Here is a 27,384-nt window from a genome sequence, read left to right as displayed (position 1 = left end):
GTGCTGGACTCAAAATAAACATGGCTTTAATCCATACAATTAGTTCCCTTTTCTGAAAAGGAACTGGACATTCTTAAGACTTTCACTATATAAAGTGACTGCTAAAATGCAATCAATTTGATTGCTCATGAAATCCCAATCATGAGATGATCTAATGATAAAAAAAGATGAAAGCACTGAGGCACTGAATAGAGACTAAAGTCATATCCTTCCTTGACTAGCTTTTCTTCCTTCTCTGTCTCTGTCTCTCTCTGTCTCGGAGCAATTTTCATGTCCATGAACAAACTTTAAAGGAACAACTTCAAGTATATGCAGCAAACCATCTGCTTTGCTCTGAGAGGGAAGCCTGGCTTCCTGGCATAATGCTGGAGCCAACACTGCAGCCAAGCCAACACCAGCCATGTGCAGGTCCCATCGTGCTCGGACCACCTTTGCTAAGTCATGCCTTGCTGCCCGGACGTTAGGACTAGGTGGAGCGGCACAGCTGTGTGTGGCTCCCTGGAAAAACCTAGCCTCATGCTCTGGGTAGGAGGTGACTCACATATTCGTAGCTTTATTTTAAAGCCTCCAAATCAAAGGACTTGGCAAAACTGACTAAATATCAACAAGAGAGAGCTAAGGGTGAGGTGGTAAAGCTGGAAGAAAATGGACAACAGGCTGGGTCTAGAACAGTGGATTCTAGAACGCTGTTAATGTCAGTCAAATCAGAAGCCTTTTGGGGTGAGGTCTCCCTAAGGTGAGTATTAGTCACTTTGGGGGAAATAAAGGAACCATTTTGAACCACAGGGACATGTGTTGTTGGTAAGCCAAATCTTGGAATTACATGGAGTTGAAGTGTCATAGGAGATGCCAGCATACTAAATGCTAAGACCTGAAGAGGATAATTTATTAACCTGAATGGTAAATCCCATTATACCGAATCTTGTGCCTGCCTTCTCCCAGCTGTTGGGCCACCAGGTATCCTTGGCAATACCGTGACAGCCAAGTGCTGATTATATCATTACCTTTTGACTGAAAATGTATTACTTATAAATTTTCTTGGGGGGAGATTTTTTTTCCTAGTAATTGTCAAAAGTTGACTGAAAACAGTTACCACAGTAAAGGATTTTGGGCTTGCTTTTGTTGCCACTATCAGCAAATTCTTCTCCGTATACTACCTTTCAGTAAAACTTGTTTTTATTTCTGGCTCTAAAAAGCTGTTGTGACAAATATGGAGGACACAAAGTGCTGTAATACTCTGAAAGTTACATGAAAGCCACTGCCTGCCTCGCTATCCCTGCTCTGGAGGACAAGGATATGGAGGAGGAAGCAGAGCACGTGATGAAAGCCAGATGCACTCTCCAACCCTCTGCCACAGCAGCACTTGGGTGGGATCACGGAAATGGAGAGCCAGTGGTGACTCAGCTGACCTCTGGTCGAACTTTTTCATTTGCAGATGAGGAGACTGAGGCCCAGGAGGTCAAACACCATGCTCCCAGTCACATGACCATCCGGCCATAGGCTTCCCTGACAGACTATTGTGAGAAGGAATACAGTCCAACACCTCCACATTTACTGTCAAAGACTCATGTTAATAAAAGGATGGTAGAAGACAAAAGCGCAGACATTGAGAATTTAAGATTTAAATAAGAATTTAATCTCAAGGTGTGAAAGATCAGCCTTGTGTTCACCTCACGCCTGCTTCAGGGGCTAAGGTCTGTCCTTTACAACCAGTTAGATTAAAGTCCCTGGTTGCCTGGAACAGTCACTTTAATGTCTTCTTTTCTTAAATATAAAGAGCCCTTTCCCCCAAAACAAAGAGGTAGAATATTTCTGGTTTAAATAATATAGCATATGAAATACATAGATGTGTCACTCTCTTAAGGAAAAAAAGCAGGTCTGTCATTGGGAATACAACTATTTTTCAAGGGTTAAATATCACTCAGTATTTTTTGCCTACTGATGAAAATGAAAGCTGAAAGAGTTAATATTTCTTTGAGCATCAGCTATTGCATTTAAACAGTGAAAAGTTTTCTGGTACCTCTTTCTTCTGTTCAGAAAACCAGCTGGTATCTTTGTTTGAACCTTGCGGCAATATGTGAAGATCCACCAGGACAGCAAAATTCCCACACTAAAAAGACATTAATGGCAGAGTTAGCTCACACCCAGCAAACAATGAGAGAAAATCTCACAAATTCCTATGTGGTTGCTCATGATGAAATGGCAACAAAGTTCCCTAGTGGACAGAAATCTTAATATGGGGCAGGGCTACAGGTCATAAACCTACTAGTTTTTGCAAGTTTAATATTTAGGGCAGAAATGCTAAGGAGAAATAGAATTTTAATCATAATAGCAAAGACAAAAAACCTGTGTCCCACACATTCGAGGGGATGCTCAAGGCATCCAGTGGCAGCTGGAAGGCTATCAAACACTGAGAGAAGTCCAATAGGTCAGAATTGGGTAGGCTCCAGAAAGGAATGGTTCCATGGACAGTCAGGGGAATTCTTTCTTTGACATAGGAAAGAACACATATAAGCTACTGCATTTTCAGACAGAGAAAAGGAATGGCTGGCTGGGACAGTACATTTGAGAATACAAACAGAAGCAAGGAGAGCAAGGTGGATGCTGAATGACAGTTACCAAAACTAAATTAGTTTTATTAAAATACGCTGTAAAACTGTACAAATCCAGGGGTGCCTGGGTGGCTCAGTCGGTTGAGCGTCCGACTTCAGCTCAGGTCATGATCTCGCGGCTCTTGAGTTCGAGCCCCGTTTCAGGCTCTGTGCTGACAGCTTAGAGCCTGGAGCCTGCTTCTGCTTCTGTGTCTCCCTCTCTGTCTGCCCCTAACCCACTCTCATTCTGTCTCTGTCTCTCTCAAAAATAAATAAACATTAAAAAAAATTGTTTTTTAAACTGTACAAATCCTGCTTCTTGTCAATGTTCATCAGGGCAGCCAATAGCCATGTTATGGCTACTGAGAACATGAAATGTGGCTACTGTGATTGAGAAGCTGAATTCTAAATTGTATTTGACATTAATTTAACTTAAACAGCCACATGTGGCTAGGCAATTTGTGGCATGGCTATAGACCCTGTAAAAGGTTATAGCCTTTAAATCTTCACACCTTATGAGTAATTTCTGCAAATCTCTGGATAATTGTGGATAAGGTAACTTAGAAAGAAACAGAAGACCAAGACTGCAGGTTGGGGATGGTCTCAGAGGCCCAAAGGGTCAGTGATGACCTACAGGAAAATGTCATTTTTGTACCTCTTTGGCTGAACAGGTTTTCTTTTTTGTTTTTTGTTTTTAAATTCCGTGCTGTAACTCAATGATGAAAGGAAAATATTTTCAATGAATGGCCCAAATAGACCAAATATACATATGGAAGGAAAATAAAATTTGACACTTACCTCATACCAGACACAGAAATTAATTTGAGATGGATGATAGACCTACACATAAAAACCAAAACTATCTTGCCAAACTTGCAGTAGAAAAAAATTTCTTAGAACCCAGAAAGCACAAAAGATAGAAGAAAAAAATTATTAAATTGAATTCTGTCAAAATTTAAAACATTTGCTCATTAAAGGACACCACTGAGCTCCTGGGTGGCTCAGTTGGTTGAGCATCTGATTTCAGCTCAGGTCATGATCTTGTGGTTTGTGGGTTCAAGCCACACATAAGGCTCTCAGGTGTCAGCACAGAGCCTGCTTGGGATCCTCTGTCTCCCTCTCTCTCTCTGCCCCTCCCCACTCGCGTGCTCTCTCCCCCTCTCAAAAATAAACATTAAGAAATTTTTTTAAAGAAAGACACCATTAATAAGATGAATATGTATGTCACAGGCTAAGAGAAAATATTTATAAATGCATATATCTGACATGAAAGACTGGCATCCAAAATAAATAACTCGTACAAATCTAATATTAAAAAAAAACAAACAACCTAAGCTTCAACAGATACCTCATAAGATAAACAAACAGCTAATAACACATGAAAAAGTGTTCAACATCAGTCATCAGGCAAATGTAAATGAAAACCACCAAGAGATACAACTACATACTTACAAGAATGACTAAAATTAAAAAGATTGACACACCAAATTTGGTAAGGATGTGGAGCTCCCCAAACTTTCATGCATTGCTAGTGGAAATATAAAATGGCTCAACCACTTTGGCAAACGGTTCGTCAGTTTCCTTTACTTAAACACACATTTAATTTACTGACTAAGCCAGCAATTCCACCTTAGGCACTTACCAAGAGAGATAAAACATGTGCACAGGAAGATTTGTACGCAAATGTTCATAGAAGTCTTATTCATAATAGCTAAGACAAGACAGAAGACAACCCAAGTCCATCAACAGGAGAATAAACAAAGTATGGTACATTCATTCAATGGAATGCTCGTCACAAAACTACAGATCCACTCAACATGGACTAATCTCCACATTACGTTGAGCAAAACACGCCAGGCGAAAAGAATACATACTGTAGGATTCCATCTATATGAAGTTCTAGAAGAGCAAAACTCAATCTGTGGCCAAAGCAATCAGAATAGTGATTACCTAGGGAGGAGTTGACTGAGAACAGGCACAGAAGAACTTTGTGTGGTGGTGGGAAGGTTCTCTATCTTGGTGGGGTATACGGTTAAGATCAGTTGATTTCAGTGTAAATTATACATCGCTAATAAATAATTTTTAAAGGCTATGTAAAAGCACATTTACATTTACTGACAGTTATATAAAATGTCCTCTGTCCTTAAAAATGTATGGGTATTTTGGAGGAAAACAAAGTGAAGTTCAACTGGATAAAAAATAATGAAATATAGTGAAAGAGGATCTCCTATGATGTCAAACAGTGCAGTGTGACCCACTGAACTGCTTCTTAGTGTGTTACAACCAGTATTTTATTTTAATGAAAGAGAATCAAAGGGAATATGTGAATAGAATAAAAAATATCAATATGTCACATGGTACAGTCAAGTCTTATTTTGTGAAACTTATGTATGAGTATACTGAGTTATGATGGGAAGCCTATTTCTTACTGTGGATTTGTGGTCAAAACTGTTTGAAAACCACACTCAAGTATACTGTTACTTTACGTTTCTTCACAACTGTTGATTATAGATTTAACCTTTAAGGAATATGCTGCCACCAGGTGGAGGTCATATGCCACAACTACATGACATTAACCAGGGGTTATTAACTTTTTGTGTGCCATGGATAAAACACAATGGATTCAAAAGAAAACCAATTTGACTGAAGTACGATTATCCAAATTAAAAAAAAAATTGTGATTTAGTAATGTATGTACTTGTCTATTAAGGCACTGGCTCTTTTCATAGTGGTAGATCTAATAACTACCAAAAATCTGAAGTAATAGTAAACATACATGATACCTTCAGATATGTGCCACAACTATAAGATAACATGAAAAGAGCTATGATTCTACTGGTGACATATCCTGCAAATACCATGTTTTGAATACTTAATTTATAATAAAAAAAATTGGTTAGAATTTGGTTAAAATAAAGATGTAATTTTTGCTCCCATCCAAGTTCACCAACCCTCTCAATTCTATCCCAAACCTGTTGAGGCACCACAGATGGCAGAACAAGAACCTCGCAGAAGCAATGGGATGTGCCTTATACACATTTTACTGGGTTTCCTGCAAGTGTTTAATCCTGACTCCTTAGACCAAGTTCTCTGCTAGCCCTTCTCCATTAGCAAAATTGGCTTTTAAAATAGTAAAAAAAAAAAAAAAAAAAAAGTGATACTTGAACAATTTGAATTGATACTATGTAATAGTAGGTTTCTATAAATTTTTTTTATGTTTATTTATTTTTGAGAGAGACAGAGAGAGAGAACATACATGCATAGGAGGGGCAGGGAGACAGGGAGACAGAGGATCCCAAGCAGGCTCTGCTGTCAGCACAGAGCCTGATGTGGGGCTTGAACCCACGAACCATGACATCACGGATGACCTAAGCCAAAGGCGGGCAATTAACCAACTAAGTCACCCAGGCGCCCCTGTAATAGTAGCTTTCTAATGAATTAAATAGCAAGGTCCAATTTGGTATTCTCTCATCATTTCATACCTTTGATCACAAATAATCTAGTGTACGTTTGATTATAAACAGACCGATTAGAATAGTTTTGTTTTTGGAATCTTACTCCGGTGCTCAAACTTTCCTGGGACTTCAGCCAGACTCTGCCACCAGGCACATGTGCAGTCCCCCCAACACACAGCAGGGCTCTCCCCCTGCAGCCAGCAGTTCTGAGTTCTCCAGCAAGCTCTCTCAGACTCCCATACCAAGCAGCCGTATGCTGCCTTTCTAAAGTTCCCTGCTCTCATAGCTTTGCTGCTTTGCTCCCATGAGTGAACAGAAGTTTTAAGGGAAAAAAAGCCTCCTACTGCTGCCAGGAGCACAGCCTTCACTTCTCCTTAATTAGGAGGAGGCTATTTCATCTCTCAGCAGAGAAACTCCAGCTCTCTTCAGAAAGGGGGAACACACAAACCATGACTTCTTTCTTAGGCCACAGCTGCTCACTTTACACAGGCCAGTTACCTCTTTAACAGACCAAAGGCCACTAGTAAAAGCTTTGCATCTCATGCCCTGGGTTGTGAGTCAACAGGCCAGGGTCTGATCCAGCTTCTAGCCCCCTCCACCCAGACGTTTCGGCCAAAAGCCTGGGAGTCAACCCCAACTCCTCCTTTTCCCTAACCCTCCACACTCAGTCACCAAGTCTTATTGGTTTTACTTCTTGAAGGGCTAAGCACACCTCTGTCTCTCGTTCTGCATGTCACCTCCCTCCTGGTGTCTCATGAACTCTCAACACCAACCAGAGCAATCTCTAACATACGTGCTTTCTGCCCTCTGATTCTAATGCACCCCGATGCTCCTGGATTTGTCAACTTTTATGCCTCCTTGAACCCCAGGAGGAGCATGGACATCTCAGTGCAGCTTTTCTGAACAGTTTGTCACTTGGTCCCCTGGATCAGGCCTATGCTTCACATGCTTATTTATTTCTGCACTAAATGGCTGGTCTATGTAGGGGCTGCCCCTGCTAGGCTGTTAGCTCCTTGGTGCAGACAAACAGGGTCCCAATCTCATTCAAATCTACACTGCAGCAATTAGCACGGGACCAACTCACAACAAGTGCTTAATAGTGTGTGTGTGTGTGTGTGTGTGTGTGTGTGTGTGTGTGTGTGTTGTGTACAGACAGCTTTAATCTTCAGTGAGACCCTGCTGGCCTAGCCCTTCAACATCCATGCCACCACTGCTCTGCCTTTAGAGTCTTTATCAAGGGGAAGATTTCACGGCAAGTGCTATTTAAAGGAAGGAAGAAAGGAACGAATGAACAATGACAGTATAAATGGGCTCTGAAGTTTGGGCAAACCACAGCCTTATCTGTAAACTGAGGGTGCTGAGCCCATTCTGGGGACAAGGCTGTTCCGATTCTGCACAGGACACAGATGCATCATAGAACAATTTCCCCTCTCCTTATTCTAGAGTGGCAACAACTATGCCATCACCAGTGACAACCAGTGATTTTCTATAGTTTGAAAAAAAAGGGACTAGATGGATCCTATGATTATCTCACCCTAACCTCACTGCCAGGGGTGGAAGATCTTTTGTTTTTTTAATATGAAATTTATTGTCAAATTGGTTTCCATACAACACCCAGTGTTCATCCCAACAGGTGCCCTCCTCAATGCCCATCACCCACTCTCCCCTCCCTCCCACCCCTCATCAACCCTCAGTTTATTCTCAGTTTTTAAGAGTCTCTTATGGTTTGCCTCGTTCCCTCTCTGTAACTTTTTTTTGCCCCTTCCCCTCCCCCATAGTCTTCTGTTAAGTTTCTCAGGATCCACGTAAGAGTGAAAACATATGGTATCTGTCTTTCTCTGTGTGACTTATTTCACTTATTAGCATAACACTCTCCAGTTCCATCCACGTTGCTACAAAAGGCCATATTTCATTCTTTCTCATTGCCAAGTAGTATTCCATTGTATACATAAACCACAACTTCTTTATCCAGTGAAGAAATGGGCAGAAGACATTAATAGACACTTCTCTAAAGAAGACATCCGGATGGCCAACAGGCACATGAAAAGATGCTCAACATCGCTCCTCATCAGGGAAATACAAATCAAAACCACACTCAGATATCATCTCACACCAGTCAGAGTGGCTAAAATGAACAAATCAGGAGACTATAGATGCTGGAGAGGATGTGGAGAAACGGGAACCCTCTTGCACTGTTGGTGGGAATGTAAACTGGTGCAGCCGCTCTGGAAAACAGTGTGGAGGTTCCTCAAAAAATTAAAAATAGATCTACCCTATGACCCAGGAATAGCACTGCTAGGAATTTACCCAAGGGATACAGGAGTGTTAATGCATAGGGGCACTTGTGCCCCAATGTTTATAGCAGCACTTTCAACAAGAGCCAAATTATGGAAAGAGCCTAAATGTCCATCAACTGAGGAATGGAAGATCTTATCTTGTAATTTTACCTTAAGTGTCAAATAAAGGTGGAAATGCTAACACTTCTCACACATGAAGGTACCTGAGAAGCAGGCTCAGAACCGTGAGATCCACGTGCATTCTCCCATTTCCTCGTTCATTCAACACCTGCTGAGTTTCACCGGAGCCCTGGTCAGACCCTGAGAGGGAGAGGCACTTACTGTAGTAAGTGTAACCACAGTGTACACCCCAGGACCAGAGGTGGCCAAGCCACCACTCTGCCTGAAGGAGGCCAGGGATGAGGTATATGACCTCTCAGCTAGTCCTGAGGAAGAGGACAGGTGGTGGAGAAAAAGAAAAAAAACAGCAGCCACATGAGGAAAGAGGCCTGAATAGCCTGGCATGCTCTGGGGACAAAACAGAGTCCGATAAGCAGAAACAGGACGTCAGCAGATGAGGCCAATAGGGCAGGAGGGTTCAGACCACAGAGGAACCCTGGGCAAGCCAAGGAGGAACGAAAAGACCTGTAGGCTGGAGAGCTCCCTCAGGTAGGAGTGCCTGGGCCGGCAGAGCCATGCGGGCAGGTTTAAAGCCACCCCCAAACCCAAATAAGAGACAATGGAAGGTGATGGGTAAAGATGAAGGAGTAGATCTGAGACACACTCAAAAGAGAAAGAAGAAGATGTGGTTTGGGGCAACAATGATGTCCTAGGCATGTGAGTGGTTCCAGTGTGCCATGGGCTGTCCACAGGCAACTCACTCATGTGGGTCTGCTGGAACTGTTATTGGCATTTTATACCACATGCCACTAAGGACTTAAGGCAGTTTGGATTAATAAGGCAAATATGAAAGATGGAGGAAATAAGAAAAACAAGGGTAGAAATCTAAAATGAAGCCAATGGTAGGTCTGTACAAAATTTCCACCGTTGTCATAGGTCTTTGCAACAGTTGGCTCTGAGTTTGCTAGTTCCTGATGTAAAACAAGAAAAGCCAATCAGAGTCTGTAAGATGAGAATGAATCAGTACTGAGGATAACTCAATCATTTCTAAATATTAAATCTAGAGAGACATTTCTCCTGAAGATTTTCATGAAAAACAAAAACAAAAACAAAACATGGCGACTCTCTTCCTGGAGTATCTACCAACATTACTAAAAGGCTTTAAGGAACATATTAAATATCTTCCTATCAAAATAAAGTGCATGTATGTTACATGGAATTAGAAAGTCATGTGGTTTTTGAAGAAAAAGCACAGTTTACAGAGCACTTATGATCTAGGCATTGTGCTAAGCTTTATCTATAGTATTCCATTTAATCCTCACCACTAGCCTACAAAAGAGCACAACTGTTACTCATATTTCATAGATAAGGAAGTGGCATCTGAGAAGGTAGAGACTAGTCCAATATTACACAGTCAATAAGTGACAGACCAGAAATCAAATCCAAATCCATTAGACTCTAAAGCCCCCTGCCATGTATTACTTTGGAGAAATATCCCCTCTGAAAAAAGACCACTCAGGACTTCTTTCCAGAAGCCATGTGGAGGCATATTTAAGGCTACCTAGCCTGGAACCCACCCCACTATACCTGTTCCCTCTTAGGGTGAGCGCTGGAAGGCTTGTCTGTCCATTAGTGACAAAGGACTGAACCAAGAACTCTGAACAGGGTCACTGAGCTCCCTTCCCTGTGCAGTGACTCATTCCATGCTTGAAGAGAGGCACTAAGAGTTCTGATGCTGAAGCTGTCAGTGTGGGGTGCCCTGCTAGGATAAGTGTGCAGAGTAGTGGCAAAGGCCCCCCTGCATAGAGACGGGGGTGGGAGGGGGAGGGAAGAAAAGGGGGAGGAAAGGACTGTAGCAGAGGACCAGGGCAATAAATCACACTGAACGTGGGGTCGGGGTGTTGGGACAGGCGGTCTCCTGACAGTAACAATCCTATCCAGAGTTAAAGCAGAAGAAAAGTCAACACAAATCTTTTGTCCACTTAACTCACTTGCCCTCTCCTTACCCAAGAAATCTAAGCTTGGAGTTTACATTCAAGAAAAGCAACCAGCATACCTTTAGGATGGCATATTCAATAAACAGGTCAGAGAAGGAAAGAATAAAGAGTCATTCCATCAGAGTACAATGTATCATTAATCTAACTGCAAAAACTTACTAAACAAATTGGCAGTAACAATAGTTAAGATGCATTGAGCACTTATTGTGTGCCAGATTCTGGGTAAAGCCCTTTCCTTACATTACTGCATTTGACTCTCATGACAACCTAGAGAGTCATAAACCATTACCAGTCAGTGTTCTGGAAACACTGAGAAACTTAAGAGCTCTGTTCTCTTTCACTTTTAGAAGATTCCTGGTGATCACAGGTAGGCTGTTTGGTGTGGTGCCTTGCCAACCTGGCAAATACTGGTCAGGCCAGGTAGAAGGAACATTCTGTAATCTTAGTAACGGAATTAGACCCAGCCCAAATTCAAAAGCACACCCACAGAGAAGCCTCGAGAAAGCCCTAGGATGACAAGCAGGAGAAGGGCCTAACACAAGAAGTCCGAGGCCACAGATCTCTTTCGACGATGCCCCAGTTTAGGAGGAGTGTCCAACTCCCTTCTCTGGGCCTCAGTTTCCCTCTGTGTAAAATGAGATGCCACCACTGGATCTCCTTCAGGGTGCCTTCCATTTTAACATCCCACCTCCTGGTTGTGTTTGGGTTAACAACCATGGCTTGGATTCTATTTGCACACACAATGTTTGCCCTGATGTATAAGTTATGCAACAGTCACACTGAGTCTGGCACATCGTCTCATCCTGTATCGGTTCACTACAGGCCATGCAAGCACAGTAGTAAAAATCTTAGCAACCAATGAGTCCTCCCCCTGAGCATTCTCTGACACCTCGCAGGCAGGACAAAGCTCCTGTTTGCTGCCACAGCACTTTCATGATTCTGTTGTGGAATCATCACAGGCTGTAAACACATGGCTGTTTACATCCATCTCCTATAGGCTGCCTGTGGGGAGGAGCTGCCTTCCGCTACCTTTGGGTTGTCAATGCCTCATACTGGGCCTGGCACAGAGAGGACAGTGAAGAGTGTTGGTTAAAAAATCCTAAAAACTACATCAATGATAAAAATTACTTTAGTGTCTGCCTTGTTCTCTCTCTAGGAGGGATTATCCGCCTCTCACCTGCACCCTGTCCTCAGAACTGGAAAGACCACAGAATCAATCTCATGGCTTATAAGTAAGTCTGCATCATTCATGAACAGAATATTGTCAGCCCAGAAAACAGGTAGCAATACCCACTCCTCCATGCCAAATACTTACTTTCCCACCTTCCAACCAGGCAGAACAATCTGCAAAACCCTGGTTGACTGTGTGGATTCAAACGCAATAAAGGGAACATGTAAGGGGGCTTCTTTGGTAGCAAATAGATAACTAGTTCTTTGGCTCAACTTTTTCCAGCTGAAAGGGACGCAGCAGAGGATGTGACTTGTCTCAGGTGAAAAGGAACCACAAGGGGAGGGAGTTTCTCTCTCCTGTTTCGTGTCTGTTGCGGGGCTTCTGGCTACAGGTCAGGGACATACACCTTGCCAGTCATTTGTTTGTGTTTCTTAACAGATTTATTGTTATGGATAGGGAAAGATCCTACATGGGTGGGAAACAAGTCACAAAGGAATGAGAAAGAACGCAGAAAAACAGAGCTAATGAGTTTGATGACAAAGAGGAAAAAACAGAGTAACAGGCTGATGTCCTTCAGTAAACCGCTTCTGGCCTCCTATTAAGAAAGAGTTTGAGGTTTTGGCCTACAGTGCTCAAAAGTGGCTCACACTCTTCGTGGGTAAGATTTGGGAAGAAAAGCAAAGCACTGTTGGGCATACAGCAAAGGCCAACTAAAGTGGTATATATCGTAAAGCAAAGCTTAAATTTAACATATGCCATTGGAACCTTCAAGTAGCATTTGGGGCTGAATCACAGACTCTAAAACCCACCATTGCAGTTAGGAAGAGTGCAGTTAGGAATAAGCCTTCAGTCGCTCCTTTTGAAAGAGAAGGACCTATTTCATTGCTATAGACACTTTCCCTAATGGTTTTCAAGAAATCATTCTTTCCAATGTAACCAGTAGGCCACTTCCCCTCCAGGGACTGGAGTGGCGTGTACAGAGTGTGTGCAGCAACAGGGAACACAATGACCTGGGGGTGGAATGCATCTGACCTAAACCCCTGGCCTACACCTCAATTCCCCCAGACCAGAGGAAGTTCCTGCGATGTAAAATGGGGACGAAAACCACCTTATGGAGGTATCTGACGAAATGAGAGAATACAGAGGTGCAAGGCTTTGCACAGTGCCAGCCATACAAAGGGCTCAGTGGGTTGTTGTGGGTTTCCCCCACCCCTGCAAAGGTAGAATTTGCCTCAAATTCCAAGGCATATCACATGAACTCTGAATTGTCAGTTCCATAAGATTTACAAACAGATAGGGCACAGGTTTCCACCTATTCCTACTAAGAGCTAATAAATGCCTCATAACTCTTTTGTACAGTTTTACTCTGGCCATGCACTGCTTCTTGGAAGAACAGATGGCTTGTAATCACAGCTGATTATAGAGTAAAACTATGAGCTCTCCCCTCCCATATTTCTGCAACAGAGAACATGAAATGAAAAGATAACCTGAAAGACATTATTATGTACTTCAGAAAGTCTTAGGTGGCTGGAAAGACAAGCAACATTCATAATTAGCAACATTGAGGCCATCAGGAGTGTGTTCAGGACCAATCATGGCCAACCATTTAGTAATCGGAATATGGAATTGGATAAACAATAAGGGTATAGGTCCCCACAAGCTCTGCTCACAATTTTATCCAGCATATGTGTTATCAAGGAACTCTGGGATGCGGGTTTGATTTTAAACTCTCTAAAAATTAACATTTTAGAAAATATTCTTTTATATCCCGAAGGAATCTTGACAGTCTTCAATGTCAAGAAGTATAACAGCAGTGTAGCCTATGAGTTAAAGAAACTTACGACCACTTATAAAATGAATCAGAAAGAAAAAAGAAAACAAAAAACTCTGCAAATATTCCTCTAGTGATCAATGCCTGGAATTCATGGATTGCTCTAAAGGACAGCCAGTCTTGAGGGAGATTTCTTGAAAGAAGAAGGGAGATAAAACGTGGCACAATTTTCCACCCTTGTTGGTGCAAAGGACAAAGAGATTTTGATGGCTACTTTGGGGAATCTGGGTGACTTAGAGGAATTCTGTTTATTCAGTTAAATATTAAATAATTTAATGAATCCCCCACATCGGTATGTTTTCTCTGGAACCCTCTCATCTACTTTCTACTACAACAAATGACTTGCCAGATAAAGCTATGTATGACAGGCACTCTCTGTTGAATCTAGTTGCCATTTGATTTTTTGTCAAGTATTAATACTGTCCACACATTGTTGATAAAGGGGGCTACCTGTAAAAGGGGTAAGCAGTGTTTCCAAAGCCAACTTAAAGGGGCCAAAGATAAGGCTAACATGTAAACTTTACATGAGGGCAAAAAGAATCCAAGTGTATGGCTGGAAACCAAAACACAACCTCAGAGTCAGGACTTCCTGAGGCCTATTGCACATGAAAAGCTTCCACTTCTGCAAGGCTCAGAGTTACCTGAGTGTCAGCGAGGCCCAACCAAGTCAAGTGCAAGCCTCATCTCTACCCTTAGCCATACTTATTCTCTTGGTTCTGCCAGTTCAGGAAAGTAATCTGTGTGCACAACCTGAAGGGTATTTACTCACTGAAGCCTAGACAGAGGCCTGGCTCTCAAAGTACCAGCAGCATTAGAATCTCCTAATTGTCTCCTATGCAAATTCAGGCCTACCCAGTCAGAAATTTGAAGGGTATCCTGTGTTTTAACAAGTCTTCCAGGTGATTCTGGTTCAGGCTCAAGTTTAAGAAGCACTGCTGTAGGCCACTGTGTCTCCTTGAAGATAATTCATTACTTTCTCAGTATGAAAAAGGAACGTTCTTGGCGGTTACAATAAAAAGGAAGAAAAAAAATCCTATCAAGTTTCACCATGTAAAACAATGGAAGGTGGCAACACACCAGAATTGTGAAAATATTACAATTCTAAAACTCACAAGAATATCACCATTTTATCACAATGGTAAAATAATTCCCTTAGAGTTGTAAGAAACTCAAAGCAGGATTTTCCTTAGAAAGGAAACATAACCCTCTAGAGGTGAATGTGATGTGCAGCCAGGGTTGAGAACCACAAATACAATAATGCCTTGCTGAGAATCTTAAAAACTTACCGCTGGCTTAGGATAAAGACGGTGATAGAAATCCAAAGGGAAAACATGATCTATCTGCCAGACTGAGATCGAGCCCTAGCAGAAATAGAAAGGAAGGAGGTGGTAAGCCTCAAACAGACAGGGAGGTTATACAGTGGCACGTCAGTCCTTGAAATGAGGTCAGACAACTGGGCTCCAGGGAAACCGGTCCCAGGGCATGAACAGGATGGGCACTGTACACAGCTTGGCCACAGAGATGATGAGGATCCCTGCAGTGGCAATAGATCCTAGAGGGGGGCAAATGGCATTGCAATTTGCAAAAGGGGGCAAAAGATAGATTTTCCAACTATAAACTTAATCTCTAACAGATTATTAGAGGGGATCCAGAAGAAAACCCAAAGTATAAATATGAAAAACTACACCAAGATTCCCAGATGATAACAACTGGTGAGATGTGGCTGACAAAGCAGATATGAACCCCCACCAGGAATCAGGCAAAGTTTCCCATGACATCCCTTTGCCTGAACTACTCCACCGAAACAGCTTCTGTGAAGGTTACCAATGACCTTCATGTAACCAAGTCCAATGGTCAGTTCTTGGCCCTCATGTTACTTGAACTCTCAGTGCCATCTAAGAAAGTGGTTCTTTCACTTGCCCCTTACAACTCTCATTTCTGGGATAACATGCTTTCCTGGCTCTCTTCCCTCTTCCTTATCCACTATTTCTCAGTCTCCTGTGCTGGCTCATCCCCATCATACTGAATCTAAACTGACTAGGGCTCAGCCTATAAACCTCTCCTATCTCCACCTACACCCTCATCAGTCTCCAGGTTTCAGATTCCAGACAGTTCACATGCTGATGACACCTAGCATTCCTGATCTAGTCCAGACATCTCCCGAGCTCCACATGTACAAATCCAGCTGACTACTCTACATCTCCACTTGGATGTCTAACAGGTATCTACAACATAACAAATTCAAAACAAAACTATTGATATTTACCCTCAAACCTGCTCCCACCAGGTTTAGTTAAGCTGGTTTGGTGAACGGCAACTCCATTCTCCCAGTTGTTCAGTTCAAAAACTGTGGAGTCATCTTTAATGCCTCTCCTTCTCTCATAATCTCTCATAATCTATGAGTAAAACCCTAGCAGCTTCTACTTTCAAAAGGGCCTGCCTGGGACATGGAAAGAGCTCAATAAATATTAATTGAATGAATCTCTGAATGAACAAATGAATCCAGGTGAAGAAAAACCAGAAAAATTGGGGTGGAAGAAACGATGATTAGGTGAATTCATAACTAGTTTAACAGCCATAACCACAGGATGGCTTTTTCCTTGATCCTTGTCTTGGTCCACATTCTTGGCAGTGACATGGATGAAGGTATGAAGATACAGTGCCAACAACATACATAGGTGGATGATACTGCATGAGATGGAATAGTGAATATTTTGTTGGGGTAGCAAAAATGATCTGGAAAAAAAAAACAAAAAAAAAACAAAAACAAAAAAAAACCCTGGATCTCTGTGACTCAGAGACAAATAAAATTAGGTTATGAGGAGGAGTTAAAGAAAGTAGTTAGATCAATCTAACTAAGTGGAATTTAATAAGGATATATGTAAGGGCCAAACTTTGGCTCTAAAAAACTAATCGCCTGAGCACACAGGTACTCTTAATCAAGAGTAAGCTGAGTGGGCAGCATTATGCTGTGGCAGTCAATGATGGCAATTTCATTTTAGGCTACTTTAACAGTAGCAGCTAAAATAAACATAATGATGGCTATGTTTTACGCATTTAGTGTTCAACTAGTTTCAAAATGCATAGACAAACTGTGACAAATTAGAGTAAGAATGTCAACTTAAAATCATCCTATAAGAATCAATTGAAAAAAGGAGAATGATTCACTTTTTTAAGTAAAAGAAAAAACCAGGATGAAATAATATTCACAGGACTTTTAAAGGTGGAAGAACAATTCTTTTTAGTTCTTTTGGGCTTTAAGAAATAGAGAACCAGGTGAGAGCAGAGAAACCACATTGGCAAGACTTTCAGACCCACCGGCCTTCCAATCAGGAAATGATATGCCATGGGAGGTGGTGCACTCACCACCCAACCCAGGAGATCAAAGCGTAAAGTACATGAAATAGACAACCGCGTAAATATCACACTGTTATTACAGGTCACTGGTCTAATTGTGAGAAGTGATGAAACTCCTACAGGAAAAGATGTACAACTGACTTGCTCCATTTTATTGATAAGCCACTTAAACCATCCAAAGCACAATCAGTGACTGGTTTGGAGTTTTTTTAGTGTACTCCTAAAGATGTGGGCCTAATGACCTTTAAGAAGCAGAGAACTTGTCTTCTAAGAGACACTTTAACAGAGAAAGCTTGGGCTTTAGAATCAGACAGATGAGTGTCCCAACACTGGCTGCACCTTTTACGGTCGTTTGGTCCTGGGCAAGTTTTTCAGCCTCTGAGTCTTAATTCCTTCTCTGTAAAATGGGGTAATCATTCCTGCTCCCACAGAGATATTCTTACGATTAAATTCAAAGAGGAAAAAATAGAGTACAATGGCAAATGGTAGTTAGCGAATAAATTGAGAGTAGTTAACAAATGAAGATATGGTTCTCAGTCCCAGTATTGAAACTAATGAGGGTCACAAGACTGACCAACACTAGCCAAAAACTTTCTTTGGTGACAGAAATGTTCCTTGTCTGTGCTGATACCTTAGCCACAAGCCATGAGAACGCCTGATATGAGGCTAGTGCAAATTTTGAAATTTCTCTCATTCTAAAAGGTTATTTGTGATTAACGTATTAACTTAAATAGCTGCATGTAGCTAGTGGCTACCACACTGGACAGCACAGATACTTCCCTAAAGGGACTCCCAGCTCAGAAATCCTGGTTCTATTATTTTAGTAAGAGAATAAAACCAAAAGCACAACCAACATCAGGAACCCCATAATAGGAAGTGCCTAGTGATGCAAGGGGATTCCCATCCCACAGGGAATTCCAGAAGGCTCCTCAGGACTGCATGTGAGGGAATGATAGGGACTAACCTGGGAAATTTCTATGAACTTTACCAAGGATGGTGCTGATCCAATAGAACTGTTTAAAGTAAAGGTGTTTTCCTTGTAAATAGAATATGAAGCAATAAAAACTGTTACTGCCAATTACAGGATTAAGAAGTTTAAGTTTCCCTTCACCTCTCACCCCTTTCACTGTGACCCTACTTCATCCAATCAGAAAACAAGATTCAAGAAGAATTCTTAAAATTATTATTGCAGCCACTGTAATCATTCCTAATCCCACAGCTTTCTCCAAGAATGAACCTTTTAAGTTTGGTGCTGAATTTCCCTTCCTACTCTGCTCTACTTCTCAGAGCTCAGGAAACAATCCCCTAACTACTCTCATCACTACTTCATCAAGTTTCTACAAAATGAGCAAGAGTTCAAAGGGAATTTTCAACCAATTCATGCCTAAGGCAGGAAATTGAAATACCAAGTGGGATAGAAGAATGTTAGACAAACACAGGCGAGGTCCACTGGTGAGAGCCGGAGTTTTTCTCCCCCTGACCCATTTTTTAGAGAACTACAAAGGGGAATAAAGGGAGGTGGTTAATTGGTCACAGGACTTGTTTAGAGCCACCTCTACTTTCCTTTTCTAATTGACTGCTGGGAATAACACCCTCTTCAAGGACTGCTCTGAGGGGAAACGTGCTAGGACAGGCGATGCACTGATGAAATGGCTTCAGAAGCTGAAGATCATTAATTAAGAATATTGACAGTGAGCTTGAAAGCTTCACGGGAACAAGTGGGAGGCACAACGTGGTATCAGCTGCGACCTACACATTAGTAATTAAGCCTTGTGAAGGCTCTCAGTGGAAAGTTACAGCTCCCAGGCATTCCTCCTTGGATGAGTGAAGAGTCTCCTGAGGCAACTGAACTCTAACGACAGTATCATTGACTCTACAGTAGTATTTCCAACATCACTATAATATATATACCCCTGATTCTCAGGATTCAGTGTCTTCCAAGCACCACTACCCAATGCTTGAAATACTGTTTCTTAAACCTGAGGGCACATCAGATTCACCAGGAGGGCATGTCACAAATGCAGATTAAAAAGGCTCACTCCCAGAGTCTCATTTCATAGGCTTGAGGTGGGGCCAAGAACTTGCATGTCTAACAGACTCATGGGTGAGGCAGATGCTGCTGCTGCTGATCTGGAGACCACACTTTGAGAATCACAGGCCTAGAAATAGGGGTTTGCATCCCTGGTGGCACTTAACAATCACTTGGGGAATTTTTAAAAATTATGTCCAAATTCTCTCCCAGACCAATTAAATCAGATCTTCTCAAGATGGGGCCTGGATGGACACCAGTACATTTTAAAAGCTGTTTGATTGTCATATGCTAGCTGGGTTGAGAACCCCTGCAGATCACCTTCAAGTATTTAAATTTGGAGATTACACACACTTACAAATTAGAGAGAGGGAGGCAGATCCTGGCATTTGCTTGATTCCACTTACTGTTGGTGGTGATATTTCAATGGTCTTTTTCCCCACAAACAAAAATATAATAATCCTCCTTATACCAGCAAACCACATATTCTAATTCTTGATCTCTCTCATTCTCTTTCTCCAAGAATTCTCTGAAGATTTACAAATTATAGCAAATGAACATCTGTGAAAACTGGTAAATCTGCTAATCCCCTGAAAATATTATTAATTTTAAAATAACACTTCAATGAGATGAACAGCATGTAACTATTCTTAAACACTCAAAATCATCTAACACCTTCCTTCCTTCAAACTCTTTTCAATTCTCCTCAAATTCATTTTCTTTTTTTGCAAATCAGATTCTGTGTTTCCTCATCTCTACACATCATTTGCCTGCTTCTAGTCTTCCCTTATTATCTCTGCCTTAATATGACAAATATAAAGTTCAGAGTTACTCTTATGAAACAGTTTTATGATGCCTGCTCCTAATAAAAATATTTTTTAATAAAAAACTATTTTATTTAATAAAAATAAATATTTTTCTCAGTGAGAAAAAAGAAACTAAGTCAAATTAGTTTTGGTATGTATACCCTGGTTAACTCTGCCTTGGGCATTAACCCTTGACAGGAAACCTATGTCCCACCTTGAATTCTTCAAATTAAGGAACCTTCAGGCTAAAATACACCATGTGCCCTACATCAGTACCTACTGGTTAAGTGTGACAGTGCAGTGTACCTCCAAGTAATAAGGCTAAAGTAGAAGGAATATATCACTCATAATCTACAGCTGTGGCTCTGAGACAAAATCACTACCACCTTCCACCACCTGTCCACCCCCAATGTGCAATGCCTGGAGACATTTAGAGCTGTCACAATTGGCATCCAGTGGGGTAGAATACAGAAAAGCTACTCAACATTCTGTAATGCACAGGAGAGCCCACGACAAAGAATCATCTGGCCCATAGTGTCATTAGTGCCCAAGCAGAGAAACCATGCTCTAGAAATTACTATATGAAGCCAGTTGACTTTTCAGGCATTGCAGAATTTATAGGGATCTGAGGCCAACCAGGAGGAGGGGGAGAGAGAGGGGCAAATGGTCCAGAGTCAAAGAAGAACTACAAAATGCCCAGCCAGAAGAGAGAGCTGAGGCTGCTGCCCATCTTTCCAACTGTCTGAAAGAGGGTCCTCTTCATCTTGACCTTGCCAGACTTTGTCAAGAAGGTTTTTTTTTTTAATATATAGGGTTAAAGGTTTAATTCGGTAAAACACTTCTGTTCCATGATTCATCACCTGACCAATTGACAGACTACCCACCCCCCCCCACTCTATGAAGCATGCTTCCATCACTATTAACTTTTAACCAGGCCTAAACCAATGAATGAATGAATGAATGAGAGGAAGAAAGAAAAAAAAAAGGAAGGAAGGAAGGAAGGAAGGAAGGAAGGAAGGAAGGAAGGAAGGAAGGAATGCGGGAATTTTGAAGAGATATTTTAGAAATGGACTATAAATCCAAAAGAGTACTGCCCGTTCTCTTGAGAGACTGCTATCTAACCATTTTTATTTTGGGCAATTTGCATAGGGGTCTTTGCATAGGGGGATATGGAGGTAGTGCTTAAGGACTTTCTTCACACATGGTGAAAATCATAATGAGATCGTGACTATTAGATGTTTGTCCTGTGACTACTGAATTCTTAGAAAAATTACATTGCTCAACAGCACTGGAGGTATCAAATTGGTCCAGCTTAAAAAGATCAACATTATGTGTTTAGATCTTAACATGGTAGATATTAACATGTGTTTAGATCTTAATATGCTACCAAGCAAATATGGTAGGTAGCTTTTATTTGTGATAGTCTTCGGATTTTAAATGCCAAATAGCTACTTAATGGGTTACTGAAAAATCTATATTTTATTTTTATAAAGTTTATTTGTTTATTTTGAGAGACAGCATGAGTGGGGGAAGGACAGAGAGAGGAAGAATCTCAAGCAGGCTCTGCACTCACAGGGCAGGGCTCAAACTCATGGTACTGCAAGATCATGACCTGAGTGAAAATCAAGAGTCTAACGGACTGAGCCACCCAGGCACCCCTGAAAAACCTAAATTTTAAAAGGGGTTATACTAAGGACATGCTTAAACACCTCACAAAATAGGATTTCCATTCTAGGTATTCACAATTAAAGAACAGGGTTCCCTTTCAACAGCAAATCCAGCTTAGTTCACCTGAGCACTTACCTTCTACTGGGGAGGGAAAGAGAGGTTATCACTCAAAGATAGATCAAAAAGAATAAAGCACCAGATGGACAACAAGAACTGTCCTCTGGTCATGGCATAAACCGTCACAGTAATCCCATATTCTCATTGCCCCTTCCCAATGGAGTTGTTTTTATATATTCTTCAGTTTTACCATGTAATATAAACTCATCTCTAAATTATACATTTTGTAAATATGTCACCAAGAAATGCCAAAAAGCCCCTACTGAATATGAATTGTTTACCCCAGGCCTATAATGTTCTGTGTCCTAATGCTTCAGAGATATTAGATACTAAAATTTTATTAAAACCATGTTCCTTGCATTTGCTGCCATTATCGGTGATGCAAATTCACACATGCGTTAACTAATGAAGCAGTCAGACAGGGTTTCATAGGCAGAGAAGAGGCTGAAAGAAATCTTTTTTGCCAAATAGAAAGTGGCCCAACTGTGGAAAATGATATGGATGTCTAAGGTAGTGCCCACAAGCCAAAACTGTAAATAAGGTTAGACCCTCACATGGTTCCATGGTCTGAGTATATATTACAACATTTCAAATCAAACACTCATTTCATTTTAGGGGTTCATGCCAGCTGGCAAAGCACAGCCGACCAAAAGTGAAAAACGAGCTTGAATTCTCTTTCTCTGTAAACTCAGTACATTTGTAGCAGGAGCCCCTTACCAGAAGAGGGCAATGGCGGCCCGCCCAGCATTACGCAAAGCTGTGGCAGTTACCTGCAGTCCAGGGAATCCCTGCCTAAAGAGTCAGATCTCAGGAAACAGCCCGGGAACTGCTGGCTTCTAAGTACCATGCATGCAAACACCAGCCCCTTTGCCTTTCCTTTTTCTGGAATGAATGAACAGGTGGCTGCAAGACCAAATCATTCCAATATTTCCAATTAATGATGTAGAAATGCTGCTCACTGCAACCCAATCAACATATTTTAAAGTTATCCCCTCTCCCTGGTCATACCAGCCACGAAACTCTTCCCATCCCCAAACCAGAGGGTCCTTAAAAGATCTCCAAATAGAGATTATATAAGTAGTACCTTAGAAGGCTGTAAATTATAGATACCCTAAGAGCCATTCTAAAGTCAGATGCACATTCACTTCTAGTAAGTACCCTAGCTTTTCAGACCCCTTGGGTGGAGTCTCAATTCTGCTAACCTTTTCTCCCTACCTCTCCAGTGTTTCCAAGTTCATCTTCTAAACAGCACTTGTCCAGCTTAGGGTCTTCAGGCTTTTCTAAACAAAGCATTCTCCAACCTCCTCTCCCTTATAAACCACTTTGCAGGCTTACTCAGTGTTTGCGTTTTAAATACGTCTACCTCTAACAAAGGAAAGGATTTGTTTTTGATTAATAAAATTTGGGGGCATAAGCAGGTAGTGAATAGGTGAGATGGGCTTGGGGTAGTTTTAAGAGGGATGGGACATGAGCCCATGCAACACTGGTTGAGCTGCGTTATTATCTCCTACTTCAGGAATTCATAAACCAAAGAATGAAGGCTCCTAAATTCGTACCTTGACTTCTCAATCTATCTAAAACTACACATTCTCCCCACACCTGCTTCTTTTCCCTGTTCTGGCTCAGCTAGCAGCACCCAACGTCTGTCCACTTCTGAGACCCCATCACCTCCCTTTCCTCAGCAGCCACATGCAACACACATACTATGTTCTATCCCCACCCCTCCACCATCCTGGCCTCCAGTCCAAGCCACCACCTCCTCCTGCCTGGCCCTTAACTGCACCAGTCTCCCATGATTCCCTAAGTCAGCTCATCTTCAATCTGTCACCAGCCTGTTGCCAGAATGATCAAGTCTTGTCCCACCTCCACCCCTCCACTCAAGCTGAAAACCTTTTGAAAGGTCTTCAGCTCTCAGGGGAAAAAAGACTAAATTCCTTATGGCGGCCTAGAAGAGGCTGACCATACATACATCCTAGTTTGCCTTGAGTCAGTCTCATGTTATGCCCTAGTGTCCAAACATAATTATTAATAGCACCCCTCCTATGTCCTGATTTCCACAATAACCCATATATATGGTCTCTTTAGCTACAAGTTTCTGTGAGGTCAGGCTCCTGCCAGCTTCTCCAGCCTCATGTCAGTCTACTGTCCCTGCACTCACTACTGAGCTTCAATCATTTAATTTTTATTTATTGAACATACACCAGACACCAGCCCTGTGCCAGGAGCTGAACACAGAGCAGAGAAGAGACAGGACCTTGTCTCTGCTGGAAGGCCCTGCCCCACCCTGAGGGCACCTACCTCCCCCTGGGTTCCCACTTGGGCTTCCTTCAGCCTTGGCTCAATGCCTCTTCCCTCTAGAAACCTCCTGAGGGCTCCAGACCAGGCGTCCCACCCTTAACCTTGACAACAGCATCATGTGCCTCTCTCGGAAACAATGCTTCAAGACTGCAGTTTTTCCTGCTTGTGTGTGATTGGTCTGACTACCAGATTCTTCCAAGAGATGAAGAGGTCTGCATCTATTTTTGCTAGTTATTAAAGCTCCGATACTTAGCAGTGCCAGGTCCATAGAAGGTATTCATGAGTGCACTGCAGGAAGGAAGGAGGCACAGGGTGTACTCTGCCTCTCAACTCTGGGCTAGCTATCCTTCCTGGGTGCCAGCATGGCCCTGAAGGTGTCCAGAGTCTTACAAATCCTATCCTGATGTCAGCTTCGGGCCCTGTTCACCCAACCCTCCTAGGCTCAGGGTTCTGGCAGGGAGCAGAAGCCCTCCACACCCTCCCCATCATCACCCCTCAGTTGAGATGCACTCTGTGGTCAGCACAAAGATTCTCACTCCCAGAAAAGGGCTAGAGGAAGGTCTACCTGGCAAACCGTAGCCAAAGGAGCAAACTGAGCCAAAACACCTCATCAAAAGCAGGCATTTTGACATACCATCTTTCTTGAAGTTTTGAAATATTAAAGTTTCTCCCTCTTGACAAAAAAATATTGCTTGTGGCTTACAAAAATCCATTCTTTTTTATCAACTTCTACTGATTATGGATTAAAATCTCTGAGTACAAATTTCAGCCTGGGTATAGCCACCCACCTTGGCGGGGGTACTAAAAGGATGTGAATCCCTAATTCAAAACATTAGTTATTTTCACAATATGCCACCAACGGGGGGGAGGAGGGTGGCATGAGCTGGGGACTGGAGACAGGATGTATTTTATGACATAATCACCTGGCATCCCAGCCATGAGAGTAGGCCAGCAGATTGAAGATACCATAGTCACACCCTCCACAAGGGGACCCCTTCCCTCCCTCCTGTCACCTTCCCAGAGGACCTTCAGGTGCACCCACATGGTGAGGGCACTGACATCAATCAAACTAAATACAGATAAATGTTCTAATATTTCTTCCACAGCACAGTGGATTACTGAACTGCCCCCTCACAGTGGCACAAACACACATAACTTTGGAGACCACTGCAGTCAACCAGAGAAATATCTGAACAACTCGGAGAAGACCAGGAGTAACTTAAAGGCAAAGCCCTGCCAGCAAATACAACCCAAACAATGTCAAGAAAGCAATGTCAGAAACTGTTAACTGGCAGCAATGAGAATTAAATGGGACCAAAGGAGGGCATTTATAATGATAGAGGATAAAAGCTATCAAGAAATTAAAACTATCCTGGGAATCCAAGTTAAGAGACAGCAGACAAATGCTGGTGGAAAAGCTTTAAAACCTGTTCCTCTAAAATGTGACATGTGTTTCCATTCCAAAGCCTCTTCCTGTGGTCCCCACCCTGCAACCCAACTAGAAATCGCTCCTACCAGATCCCTGGGGAGGCACCTTCCTCTTTTACTTGGTTATTTAACTCGAATGTGCCTCCCCAGAGAGGCTCTCTGCCCATCCTATTTACACTGGAGCCACTTCTAGTCACTTGCCAAATTACCAGGTTTTATTTTCTTCATTATACATCTCAGTATCTGAAATTATCTTGTGTCTTTCCTTGTGCAGGTATGTCTCCCCCCAACTGAAATGTCACCTCCATAAGACCGTTGAACTTCTCAGTCTTATTCAGCTGAGAACCATTCTAGTACATAGGAAGCAAGTGATAAATATTTATTGAATAAATAAAATGTTTGAAAAGAGGAAAAGCAACAGAGGAGTCATAGTAGACTGAATCCATTTCTTTCAGCCCATGTCAGATCAGGGAGGCAAAAATAACATCATAGAGGGCATATAATATATAATGGTGACCTGCAAGATATGTATCAAACCGTGTACAATAAAAGCAGAGAATATGCCATCTTTTCAAGCATTAATGAAATGGTTTCTGTATCTGTCAATCTAAACTTCCCATTTCCCAAATGAATCTGAACTTCACTGAAAAAGCAGAGCAGGTGGGAGCAAGATATAGCAGCTGAGGTGTGAGGGGAGGTCTGATCCCAGAAAATGGGTCAACACAAGATATTGGACTACTGACCAATATCTGTCTACTAGGACCCTCCACCCTCAAGTCACATTGCTCAGGGGACTCTCCATGTACAGTCTAAGCAGGAAGATATACCATAAGCTAATTAGCCAGGAATAAATCTCAGTATCTATTAATAAGCAAAGGACTCTACAAATACATGCTCCTTAAGCCACTGATGTACTCACTGTAAGAAACCTCTCAATATGTATCTAATATGATAAACTGTGTTCGCATCAGGGTTCTGTCATCTTTTTTACATACAATCCAGCTGCAACACTGGTTCTATTGAAAAGTATTAGTAATCATTTCTTATTTTCCACCTTAAAATCACTTTAGGGACTACAACCTCCCTTTAAAAAATTTGTTTCAACACCAGAATTCATTATTTTCTCTTTATAATCAAACCAGTTTTTGAAGCATAATGGAAAAAGGCCTACAGCCTCTATAGCAAACCCTTATGCTCATGCCATAAATAATTTATGGAAAGATGGTTGCTTCTCAGAAGCAGGCTCAAATTCCCATTTTAATCAAAACTGATTTTGAAATCTATTTCTCAATTTACATGTGGTCAGGGAGATTCTTCTCACCACGTGAGCTCTCCAACTGCTTCGTGGAAATGGGCACTCTTCCCGAACTCCTAAAACTGTGGGACGTTATTAACCACTAGTAATCATTTTCTTCTACACTCTAATGCTCTTGACTTCATCAGAGGTTAACGTCATGGCAGCAGCTTCAGAAGGGAATCAAAAGTACAAAGCCACAAAACACCAATGGTACCACGTTCACTGATATTTCCAAATATGCAAGCAGACATCACAAAGGAAAAGGCTCGAAGATTCACTGAATCCTCCAAACACACAAACTCATACCAGAAACATAAAGACAATAAATACTCCCCAATAAATGACAGTACCAACCAGTACAGTACTGTGCTTCAAAACCCCAAATCTGTATCTCCGAGATTGCTTTGCCTAACTCTGGAACAAGTAACATAAGAAAGCTTTTTTATGCTATTTTTATTTCACAAAACAGTCTTTGGTTCATCCCCCTACAAAGTTTTTTTTTTTAAGCATTTTTTTGGTCTTTACTACAAAGTAAATTCCCTTCAATATTAAATAGAGTGTCAGCCTGTTCATAAGTGGGTCCCAATATGGAGTCCCACAACTTCTGCTAAGCACCAAGCTCTACGGCCAAGTACTGGCTCGGTAGCCTAAGCTACAGTACAGAACCAGAATCTTCATAGTGCCAACTCCACAGGTTGACTCCCAACTCCTGTCCCATAGGTGGAAGCTCTGTGAGCTGCATATGGTCTTAGACTTCTCCATCAGTGGAGATCAGTGGTAAGCTGCATATGGTCTTGGACTTCTCCATCAGTGGAGAAATGAAACAACTGCCAAATGAGTCTCTTCTGAGGGCAGAGAATGGAAAGGCTTCCCATACTCATGAAATTCTCCTGGCATCAAGCATAATGTTGACTTTGGCTTAAGTTAGCTTTTATCCAGGTGG

At 41.9% G+C, this 27,384-nt stretch overlaps 1 protein-coding gene across 1 annotated transcript in view; it reads right to left on the bottom strand.

Annotated features, from left to right (window-relative positions):
* LOC122496575 (SLX4 interacting protein) overlaps positions 1-27,384 on the bottom strand; it is a 179,449-nt gene that overhangs the window by 64,674 nt on the left and 87,391 nt on the right. The window contains exon 3 of the mRNA XM_043602893.1: positions 2,021-2,110. Coding sequence (XP_043458828.1) covers positions 2,021-2,110 — 90 coding nt within the window. The remainder of the gene's footprint in view (positions 1-2,020; positions 2,111-27,384) is intronic.

The sequence above is a fragment of the Prionailurus bengalensis genome, chromosome A3 (genome assembly GCF_016509475.1).
Source record: "Prionailurus bengalensis isolate Pbe53 chromosome A3, Fcat_Pben_1.1_paternal_pri, whole genome shotgun sequence".
Classification (NCBI taxonomy): Eukaryota; Metazoa; Chordata; class Mammalia; order Carnivora; family Felidae; genus Prionailurus; species Prionailurus bengalensis.
The sequence above is the reverse complement of the archived record's forward strand: the minus strand, read 5'-3'. Positions and strand labels throughout refer to the sequence as shown.